The 12,202-nt window shown below is 39.0% G+C and overlaps 1 protein-coding gene across 10 annotated transcripts in view; it reads right to left on the reverse strand.

Moving 5' to 3' along the window:
- Positions 1–12,202, reverse strand: part of drp2 (dystrophin related protein 2) — a 518,740-nt gene that overhangs the window by 8,352 nt on the left and 498,186 nt on the right. For all 10 annotated transcript variants that reach the window (XM_087992120.1, XM_087992121.1, XM_087992125.1 and 7 more), the window contains 2 exons: positions 6,391–6,511; positions 1,503–1,598 (listed from right to left, as the gene is read on the reverse strand). In XM_087992120.1, coding sequence (XP_087848246.1) covers positions 1,503–1,598; positions 6,391–6,511 — 217 coding nt within the window. The remainder of the gene's footprint in view (positions 1–1,502; positions 1,599–6,390; positions 6,512–12,202) is intronic.

Here is a 12,202-nt window from a genome sequence, read left to right on the forward strand (position 1 = left end):
TCTTTTGTTAGTCAGCAGCTTCTGGGTTTACCCTTGTTAGAGTCTTAACCATTTACAATCCATACACGGTTGAAGGGTTGGATGTCTAGGAGCTAAATTTGCCAATGAAACCATGATGGGTAGGAAAGTAAGTTGTCGAAATGAAACTAAAAGTTTTCAAAGGGATATGAAAACATTGAGTGAGTGGGATTTGGCTGAGTTCAATGTGGGAAAATGTGAACCTGTATAATTTGGCTGGAGGAATAGAAAAGTAGCATATTATTGAAATAGAGAGAGATTGAAGAACCCTGAGGTACAGAGGGATCTGGATGTCCTAGTACATCATTCATAAACAAAAATCCATGAAGGTACAGCAAGGAAGGACAAATAATGGTGTTAATTGTAAGAGGAGTGGAATATAAAAGCAAGGAAGTTATATTGTAGCTATATAGGACTTTGATGAGACTACATCCATATATAGTTCTGATCTCCTTTGAAAAAGGATTTCACTGTATTAGATGTAGTTACAGAGATGTTTCACTCAAATCATTTCTGGAATGAAGGATTGAGGAAAGGTTGGATAGCCTGGACCTTTTCCCATTGGAGTTTAGAAAAAAAAACAAAAGGTGATCTGACTAAAACACTTGGATTCCTGAAAAAAAACTTGATAAAATGGATGCTTGTGTGAGAGACCAGAAATGGATGCTTGTGTGAGAGACCAGAAACCAGACACTAATTTCCCCATATCTTTATCTTAAACAAAAGACACCTCATTCTTAAATTTTATTTCAGGGGATTGTTTGTCTGCGACATTCTCCTCTCCAGACAGTAGTCGAGACTGGGTCATTTAATATATGTTTATCAGATATTTGATAAACGAAAGAGTCAAGGGCTACAGGTGGAGGACAGGAAGGTGGAGTTTATGTCACAATTAGATCAGCCATGATGTTAGAGAATGGCGAAACAGGCCCGAAGGGTCAAATGGCCTCATATTGTTCCAAAATCCCCTGCTTCTATTTTTTCCTCTGAATGGTTGGGAAGCCAGATGCAAGCTAATACAGCCAAGGTAAGCTTCATTCCTGGAGCAGTGTGGGAGTCTTCTCATTACCACCTGGAGTTAAAATTCAGGAGCATATTTATTGGTGTACCCGGAGTTCACTTCCACATGGAGGATCTATTACTTTCAAGAGGTTGGAAGGCTATTTAGATGTTTAGCCATCACAAAAAAAGCCTGACTTCATCCACACCTGACAGCTACAGATGTTTTCTACCAGAGACGTTTACATAACAGCAAGTATGGCAAGGCATCACAGATTTCTGCCCACACTAACCCAGTAACTTTGAAACCCGCTGTGGTTCCTGAATATTGCCTTGCTATCATATACTGATGATTAAATTTAACATCTCTCAGGTTTGAATAACTTAATCACTCATGAGACAGCAACCTGGCAAGCTCCTCAGTCACAAATTTAATGCATGTCCTGCATTAACTTTACATTCTCAAGCAGAGTTGAAGGACTTACCTCTGGGGGAAGAAGGAAATGAGTTTCTAAGTTGTTCCATTACATCCTCTATGTGCAGCACCATATCTTGGGATATACCAGCACTCTCTGACACATCTATGAAGAAATTAGGTAGACACTGATTAAGACTGATCACTTTCTCTATTGAAGTCATATAGACTTGGAGGATGAAACAAAATGTCATGTCAGGTCTGTCCTAATCTACAATTAGGATAATTCTGGGCAATAGGAATTGGATTGACTGAGAAAGCTAGGTTTAGAAAATGGCTGGAGACTGCTTGCAAGATGGCATGGAAAATGATAATATTGCATTTTTGTAGAGTCAAGAACAAATTTCCAGCTTGTCTGAAGCCACCTCAAACATTTCCTTGTACCTTCTCAGACTCTGTTGCCTGTCTGAGTGTGGGTGCTAAGCAATGTCCCCCCCCCCCCCTCAAACTGGAGAACTGTGATATGAAAATGACATCCAGTCTTTAAATGGCAGTGGTCTTGTGTCAGCAAGAATGGGCACACCTTCTTCTCATATTTGTTAAAATCAACCCTAATATACATCTTTATATGACCAAAACAAGTACAGTACTGAAATAATAAACCTTAGATAAAAGCCCAAATCTAATTGTTTTATGCCTGCCTTCAACTCTACTTGAATTTTTTTGAGGGGTCATTGATGATGAATAAAGGAGCATTTAAGAATGGTGTCCACATTGACTGTCAAAAGGTATTTAAGAAAATTGGAAACAAAATGCAAGTGCTTAGAATTTGAGGTGATCTTGAGACATGGGTCAGTAAAAAGTTGGGAGGTAGGAGACAAGGAGTGAGGATATAAGGAACAATTCAGCTTGGAGGTAGATACCAAGAGATGTTGGTTCTGGTACCTAATAACTTTTCCTGGCCCTTTTCATTCCCTGTGTCTTTCTTATAGTAAGCCATGTCACCACATCTGACATCTCTAGAGGATGGTCCAATGCGATGCTTCCACACTCACTTAAGCCTTTTTGATGCCTCAGCCTGAATGGTCACTTTTCTGCCAGTGTGTAATGCGTTTAGATGGAGCTAAAATATAGAGCTGATTGTTCTTCCTTCTAGTGGTTGAGAGTTATTATGATTATCATCTTTCTGACTGTTTATTAAGTGGCAACTCACCCCAACCAACTGTAAGAAACATTTTGCATGAACTGCCCATGCCAGTGCTATTTGTAATTTACATTTTCTGCTGATCAGCTAATATTTAGTACAAATCAATTATGGTACAATTTCTGTTGCACATGCAATTACTGAACTGACTTCCTGTAGTTGTATGCCTTAATATAACATTTGCATTCTCAAAGATGTCCAAAAACACATCATTCAAACATTCACCTCCTTTATCTGATATGAAGTTTGCTAGTGACCTAAGGCCTAGACTGATCCACTTTTCCAATACTTCTCATTATAGTTTGTCTTATTGTTTATCACTGTGAATATGTTAATCCTGGTCACTGCATTTATAAATTGTAACAGATAGACATTCTGACCTTTGTCTTCAGAGTCCTAGTAATACATCATATTAGAATCTGCAATCCCTCTTCAGTATCCAAGTCAGTTCCACCCAGACCCAGAAGTATTTTGCTTCTAGTTTTGCTCCTTGCTAGTGAGGAAATGCCAAAACCATACCTTACTTTTTCTTGGTGAAAGAAGTGACCTGAGTCCACATCTCCACCCCATTCTTCCACTGCTTGTATGACCCCAGTTCCAAAGACACTGGCGGATAATCATAGTTCATGATCCTGCAGCACAACCTAAACATTTCACCTTGAAAATCCACTGGGAGTTTGTTTCTGCAGAAACAAGGTTTAACCTCCACTTTTCTTGTCTTTCCACTTGAAGAGATTGAGGCTAATTTTCTGCTGCTATGTTTAATGGACTGGTATCCATATGCTGAATTAGGCAGCAAAAATCTTTAAGACATTTCTAAAGGATTTATTATAAATCTATAGTGTACACAAGCACCAGCCTCCAATTTTCCCTTTGGATCCTCTCCTCCTCTAGACATTAATCTCACCACTGACAAAAAATCCAGCTCTTTTATATTTTCTAATCAACCTGTTCAGGGATGTTATTACCTCTGGAATAGCCAGGACTTTGAACTCAGGATTTCTGGTTCAGAGACAGGACTTTACAATCGTATAATGATATCCCTCAAAAGCCTAGGTCTGAAAAGTAAAGTCCATTGAACATCATCTACTCATAATTAATTCTGGAGCTTAAAAGGAGCTGCATTTCTAGCATTATTAATGTAGGCAGGAACAGGAACTTAAAAAGGACCACAATCAGATTTAGTGAGCTGGCAGAAGTGTAACATGTGGAATTCAGTATGGGGAACTGTGAGATTATCCATCTTGGATCTGAGAAGGGAAAAATAGAATATCTTCTCAATGGTGAGGCACTACAAGGGCTGCAAGGGATGGAGAAGCATAGGACTTTTGGGTATCCAGGTGCACAAAAAACAGCCAAAATAGCATAAAAAATGTTGGCTCTTATCTTGAAGGAATTGCAGAACAAAGATTGATGTTTAAGTTGTACAGAACTTTGATTAGGTTCCATTTGAAACACTCAGTTATGTTCTGGACATTAAACCTCAGGGAAGATATATTGGCCTTGGTGGAGGAACAGCCCAGATACACCAGAATGATATCACAACTTAAAGGGATCAAATAATAAGGGTAGGTTACACAAACCTAGTCAGTATACCCTTGAATTTATAAGGCTGAGGGGTGATCTAGTTGAAGTCTTTAAAATGCTAAAGGGGTTTGATCAGGTAGGCCAAGATAGACTATTTTCTCTGATGGGAAAGACTCGGAATAGGGAGACATAGTCTTACATATTTTGAGTTCAGAAATGCAATTAGTCAGCACAAAAGAAAGGGGATATCAGGAATTCTTGCTCCTAAACATTGCTTCTGGATCAAACAAAAGTGTTCAGACTTGAAATTAATAGATTTTTTTTTCTTGGCAAGGATATCAAAGGATAGAGAGAGAAAGAGGATAAAACAGAGTTGAAATATGAATCAGTCATGATCTTAGTGAGATCAAGGAGTTGAACGTTACTCCTGTTCCTATGATATTCAAACAAAACATTTTCACTTAATTCGAATTTTAAAAATCTGTTTCCACACAATGTGGATGTTGCTGGTAAAACTAAGATTTATTGCTTATCCTTAATTGCCCTTGAACTGAATGGTTTGCTCGTTTATTTCAGAAGACAGTTATGAATCAATAACAATGTTGTTGGTCTGGAGTCACACAGAAGCCAGACTAGATCAGGATGGTCCTTTCCTTAAAGACATAAGATCGTACCCTAAAGGACATAAGTAAACCAGTACAACAGTTGTTAATAACTGCCATGATCATGATGACTGAGATCTTTTTATTTCAAATCTGTAAATTGAATTTAAACACCACCAGCTACTGTATTGGAGTTTGAACTCCTGTCTCCAGGGTATTAACTTGGGGTCACCTGGATTGCTCATACAGCAACATTGCTACAATACCATCATCTCCCCTAAATGATGCTTTACTTGTTATTTTTCCATTTATGTCTTTTATAGAGTCATAGAGTCATAGAGATGTACAGCATGGAAACAGACTCTTCGGTCCAACTTATCCATGCTGACCAGATATCTCAACCCAATCTAGTCCCACCTGCCAGCACCCAGCCCATATCCCTCCAAACCCTTCCTATTTATATACCCATCCAAATGCCTCTTAAATGTTGCAATTGTACCAGCCTCTACCACTTCCCCTGGCAGCTCATTTCATATATGTATCACCCTCTGCGTGAAAAGGTTGCCCCTTAGGTCTCTTTATATCTTTCCCTTCTCACCCTAAACCTATGCCTTTGAGTTCTGGACTCCCCGACCCCAGGGAAAAGACTATCTATTTATCCTATCCATGCCCCTCATAATTTTGTAAACCTCTTTAAGGTCACCCCTCAGCTTCCGACACTCCAGGGAAAACAGCCCCAGCCTGTTCAGCCTCTCCCTATAGCTCAAATCGTCCAACCCTGGCAACATCCTTGTAAAACTTTTCTGCACCCTTTCAAGTTTCACAACATCTTTCTGATAGGAAGGAGACCAGAATTGCACGCAATATTCCAACAGTGGCCTAACCAATGTCCCGTACAGCCGCAACATGACATTCCAACTCCTGTACTCAATACTCTGACCAATAAAGGAAAGTATACCAAACGCCTTCTTCACTATTCTATCTACCTGTGATTCCACTTTCAAGGAGCTATGAACCTGCACTCTTTGTTCAGCAACACTCCCTTGGACCTTATCATTAAGTGTATAAGTCCTGCTAAGATTTGCTTTCCCAAAATGCAGCACCTCGCATCTATCTGAATTAAACTCCATCTACCACTTCTCAGCCCACTGGCCCATCTGGTCCAGATCCTGTTGTAATCTGAGGTAACTCTCTTTTCTGTCCACTACCCCTCCAATTTTGGTGTCATCTGCAAACTTACTAACTGTACCTCTTATGCTCGCATTCAAATCATTTGTGTAAATGACAAAAAGTAGAGGACCCAGCACCGATCCTTGTGGCACTCCACTGGTCACAGGCCTCCAATTTTTTAATATAACAGAATTGTAAAATTAGAAATTATTGTTGTTCAAAATATCAGAGAATGAATGTTTAATGTGCTTGAATCACATTCCTTACAATGGTTTAATATGGAACTCATATATTCTGAACTTTCAATAAGAATAGGGCTTGGAACAGGAAGCTGAGAGATGAAATAACAAAAGCAAAAGTAATTCCTTCATTCTTAATAACATCGCTATCATGTGGTAGCATGGTGTTCTCATCTAATCACTCTTTCCCACACAATAGTGTCTCTCCTCACAAACCTGCTTTCTCAGATTCCGGGCTGCTTCTGTCATGTTTTTCTTGCTGGTTGCTGTCAGAGTGATGGGAAGATGAGGAAGCAGAAGAGGCTGTTGATCCGTTTTTCTCAGAGTCTTGCTGTGGCTGTGAGTTGATAAGAGGAACACAGTTAGAAAAGTTCTGATGGCTTAGTGCTTGGACTGTGTTGAGGGGAGAGTTGTATTTTTACCAAAATGGGTAGTGGGAGCATCTCACAAGAAAAACTCACAAGAAGTAATTCATGAACGTCTGCAGACTCCCTTCATTGAATGACATTCGAACAAATGAATGAATGATTTATTGTCGTGCATTTTACAGTGAAATAAAATAAAATACAATTTGATTTGTTGCCATAATCTGGGACCATTTGATGATATAAGAGTAATAGAAAATGAAAAGATATAGTTTAAAGAGAAGTCCATCTACAAATGGGTTCTGAGTTGACTCAGAACTACCAGCACCCTGCCAGACCCAACTAACATCAAAGTTGCCGAACTGAATACTAGAACATTATTATGAATTGAAAAAGTAGACTCGGTATACAAGCAGTTAAGTGTTGTGACATTGTGGCTAGCGTCCCTGCCTCTGTGCAAGAAGCTCCAGTTTCAAGTCCCAACCCAGAACACTCTGATCAGGGTGTGTTTGTAACCTGGCTCAACAAGTTGAGTACGAAGCTGCCAATCCTTCCAACACATGCTAAAGGCAGGTGGTGAGAGTGGGAGAAATTCCTGGCCAGCTGTGTGATAGAAAGAAAGTTATAGATTCTACCATCATTACCATAGCTGCAGATTACAATGTGCAAAAACCTAAGTTCATGTTGTCACTCCAAGCCAGAGTCGCTGAGCTACAATATGTCACCATATAAACAATTATTATACATAAGCCCTGAAATAATTGACTGAATATTAATGTACAAATGCCTAATATGTTGCTATGAAATTACATTAATTATTTTACTCATGATATTAGTCAATTTTTACTAAGAAAATAATCTAACCATATTAACATGTATTCAATGTGTTATAAGTTGTGGAAGCTGTCTAATGTTATGGGGTGACAGGTGAGTGGGACTTGCTTCAGGATAAGATATAGACAGCAGTATTTTGGAACAGTTGAAGTCTATACAAAGTGGAAGATACAAGGTTGTTAAAGGGGGCCTATTTTGGTGCCGCGGTAGTGTCCCTAACCCTGAACCAAGAGACCTGGATACAAGTCCCACCTGCTCCAGAGGTTAGGTTGATTAGAAAAATATGTTAAACTTCAAAAGATGAGATTGTGAAATGGATGTTGTTTGTAGTCAGGTGGTGGGCAATAATTGGGAAAGCCTTGTGATCAAGTATGTAGGAGCAGCTAAAACAAGGAATATTTTATTGTGTGTCTCTGAAGATAAAAGCTTTTTAGTGAATTTAGACTAGGCGTCAGTATGCTATCCTTCATCTCCTAGCAGTCTGAGCTTATGCTGAAGTTGGGTAGGAGACCACTGCAATAATTGATTCTGGGAGTGAAGATTTCAAAAGCAAAAGGTTGTATGGAAGCAGAAAACATTATGGCATTAGAAGAGATCAGGCTATGAAATTGTAACTTAGGCTCAAACTACGATGCCCAGGATATGATCAGACGTTGGGGAAGGCAAGGTAGTGGCACTGGTGATTATTAGCAGACTATTGAATCCAGAAACTCAGCTAATGTTCTGCAAACCTGGTTCAAATTCTGCCACAGCAGATGGTGAAATTTTAATTCAATAAAAGAAAATTCTCTCAACTGCTTTCTGAAATGGGAGAAAGTGAGCACTGCAGATGTTGAAGATGAGTCAAAGACTGTGGTGCGGGAAAAGCACAACCAGTCAGGCAGCATCCGAAGAGCAGACGAATCGATTTTCAAGCCTAACTCATTCTTGATGAAGAGCTTATGATCGAAACGTCAATTCTCCTGCTCCTCGGATACTACCTGATTGGCTGTGCTTTTCTAGCACCACACTTTTTGACTCTGACTTCTGAAATGGCCTAGCAAGTCACTCAGCTTAAAGGCAGATAGGGACAGGTAATAAATGGTTGCCAGCTAGCAATGCCCATGTCCCAGGAATGCATTATAAAAAAAGGTTAAGCCTGATAAAGTGACCAGAGACTAAAATGGAACAGGGAGATTAGGGTTTGGAATTTATGGTGAGAGCCAAAGATAATGCCTTCAGTTTTCCCAGTGTTTAACTAGACAATGATGGTTGATTCAAAGTTAATTACTGGGAAAAGTAATGGATTGATACAGCTGGATGTTATCAACATCCATGGATTGTGTTATTAGGATCAGCACATCAAGGAACTGGAGAGTACCAAGGGTAGAACCTAGAACCATGAATTTGAAGTTAAACATCACACAACACCAGGTTGTTATCCAACAGGTTTATTTGGAAGTACAAGCTTTTGGAGCACTGCTGCTTCTTCAGGTTACTACCTGACAAAGGAGTACTTCCATATAAGCCTGTTAGACTATAACCTGTGGCTGTGTGACTTTTAACTTTGGCCACCCCAGTCCAACACACACCTCCACATAATGGCTATCATGAATTTGAAGGTAGTGGTACCAGAGGGAGGAAAACAATCTATTTTAGGAGGTTATTTATTTCTAGTCAGATAAGTAAGTGTGTAACCAAGCAAAAATATTCCTATGAACTGGATAACAGAGGCAAAATATTGAGGTGGAACAACATGGATGACTGTGAAAAAGGTGATAAAGATTGAGCTTGGATAGTGCACTACAGGGCACAGAGGATGTTATTTCTGACTTTAGTTCGGATTATTTGGATGCTGTGGTAAGGATGGAAACCAAATTGGAGAGATTCATATAGAACTGTGGGATCAGACATGGGTGGGAGAAAGTAGAGGGAATCACTTGCATTGTATTAAAATGCAGCAAATCAAAGTTCCACTAGAGGGCAGCAAACAATACAGCGACACATACAGAATTGTACAATTGGAATATCCTGTACAAGTCCTGGTGTCTTAATTTACCACAGGACACTAATTATTAAGGTCTTTTAAATGCTCATTCCGTTGATATAACTTTTTAACTCCATGATGGGAGAGACAGTAGAAGTGATCATGAGTTAAATCAACAACAAAGAGAAAACAAAGTCTAGGAATGATACCCAAACACTACTTTTCATCTTCTAAGCTTTTGTTTCAAATCTTGGTGGCTTCCTGTGCAATGGGCTGAGGATTCAAAAAAGTAGTTGTAAAACCTGCAACAAGAATAATGTTAGCAAACTGCCTCTTAATACTCCATAACCTGGTCTAAATGATACATCTCAGGCTTGTGCTAACATATTACTGCTGGACCCATCTGCTTAGCAATTTAAAAAATACAGAAAATGTTAGAAATACTCAGCAGGTCTGGCAGAATCTGTAAAGACATAAACAGTGTTACTATTCAAGCTCAGAAACCCACTTCAGAGGTTTCTGAACAGTTTGGGAAGGTCTTTGAAGTAAACTTTCTTCCTCTCTGTTTCTCCACTGATCCTACCAGATCTGCTCAGTATTCCGAGCACTTGCTTTATTAATTTCAAATTTCTAATGTCTACAATATTTTCGTTTTGCTGTTTGGTTATTCATGTTCAGATTGAACTGAAATAGCGATAAGAGTGGCCAACATGGTTCCAGGCTCACATCTCTATGATAATAGAACTGAAGTTTTAAAACACTCAGTCCTGCTGCTTTGATGAATAATGAGTGAGGTTTCACTGCTGGCAGATCTATGATGTGTCACATCTGGAGTTGTGCTATTCAGCAGTACCATTGGGAGATGCCTATCCTTGATGGGTTAGATTTAGAGAGCAGCTGACAGGTTGTTTTGACAATGAATTGGTAAGAAAGGTGAACAAAATAAGTATTGGACATGACCTCTCTCCTAATCTATGTACGGAATAGTCCATTGAGGGCACTAAGGCATAATTTTGGAATGGCAACGAAATTTGATGATAATGTTTTCAGGAGCAAGGCCCTTAGTACAAGAAACAACTATAATGGAAAATATTAGGAAGATGAGGAAAATCAAGGGTTAATAATTGTGTTATGGCAAACCCGAGGAGAATGGCATAAATGAGGGGCATTTGAGTCTTGAGGAGGAACTAATTAGTGTAAGTAATGTGAATGTAGGATGAATAAGTGGGTTTAAGATTATACTTTAGACTTTAGGAGAAACCAGAGGATAAACTTCAAAAGATTGAATAATGTATGTGTTTGTATGGAAGCTAGAAGTTGGTAGCAGACTCCTCAACTGCACAAATGAACAAGTTATCCTGTGCCTAGTCACCAGGATTATGGGAAATTAATTTTGTCTGACTGTCATGCTTGGTTCAATGATTGAAAAACCTGCCTAGAGAAAATAATGCAAGGGAATTGGTGCACAATGAAACATCATTGATAGCATCATATATCTGCCTTCCTGCTATTGCCAGGCATAGGTTGTGTTCTCAGCATACCCCTGAGAAGATATTAATTACACAAAACATTCCAAAAATACACAGTGAGTTCTCTATTGCTGGTGGCCATCTGATATGAAAACAGAAAATGCATGAAAAATTCAACAGGTCTGATAGCATCCGTGGATATTGAAAGTGAGTTACATTTTAAGCTGATGACCTCTCATTAGAAGTAGAACTAATTATGTGCTCCTGTGACTGCTTGGTAAGTTATCTGATGTCTCAGTCACCATTAAGTATCAGAGCTGAGTAAACACATTCATTTGCTTTATCTGCAATTCTTGAATGGTTCATAGTTTTGAAATTTGACTCCACCTTAATTACAACACACACTCAGGATTTTGAGGCAGTTTCCTGCTTTTTCCCCTGCAATTTTTCACCTAATTGATGGAACTGGTGTAATGCATTGAAGTTAAGGATTGTTATTAGTGTCCCTACTTACCCCACTCTCCAATGCCTTGCTCTTGAATTACACCTCTTGACTCATACCGCAAGAGCTAAACTGGCCATGCAACTGCTTTCTTTAGATAGATAAGCACAAAGGTAACTTTAGGATGTCTCCAGTTTCACTGTGCACCAACACACAGTGTCCTTTGCCTGGGAGAGTTTGATGTGAACATGTAGCATGGCTAAAGTAGAATAATATTGCATTCTCTCACACTCTTGCTGAGGAGAACACTAAACATTAAAGTTGATTCTCTGATATAAATTAGGAAGGAGATAATTGATCAAGGAGACAGAATCATTGTGTAATTGGTTCTAAATGGTGGAGTAAGTATTAGGAAAACCATAAATGTCTTGGTTCAATCACATGGACTTTTCAAGTTATACAATTTAGATATTGGGAATAGAAGCAGTCTCCTTTTAAATGTTACACTAATGAAGCTACAATTTATATTAAATAATGAAATTGCCACTGTTTGCCTTCATCCTCTAACAGAAACTTGTTTTCATGTTTGAATGTGAGTAGCAAGCAGTGACCAAGGAAAACAATTTCCAAATGGCACTAATTACCATGAGATGCCTCTTTTAGTCACAGCGATAGTTTTCAGCTGCCAGAGACATAAGAGGGCAGTCCAAAAGGAGTTGATAATCTCAAATTCTTCACTGTGAAATGAGTTGCAATAATAACTATTTACACTATATTAATTATAATTTGTGAACTCAGTGCCTGTGAGTTGCCCTGTTTGAGGGTAATTGTAGGGATGGGTGTCTTAGGTGTCAACAGACGTGCCATCTCCACTGCTGAGAATGTTTTGTGCATGAATCAGATGATTGAGAGCTGACCAATCTGAGGCCAGAAGCTCTTGGGTCTCAAAGGC

The sequence above is a fragment of the Chiloscyllium plagiosum genome, unplaced genomic scaffold (assembly GCF_037043375.1).
Source record: "Chiloscyllium plagiosum isolate Xiang-an unplaced genomic scaffold, Cpla_swu_hap1 HiC_scaffold_11, whole genome shotgun sequence".
Taxonomy (NCBI): domain Eukaryota; kingdom Metazoa; phylum Chordata; class Chondrichthyes; order Orectolobiformes; family Hemiscylliidae; genus Chiloscyllium; species Chiloscyllium plagiosum.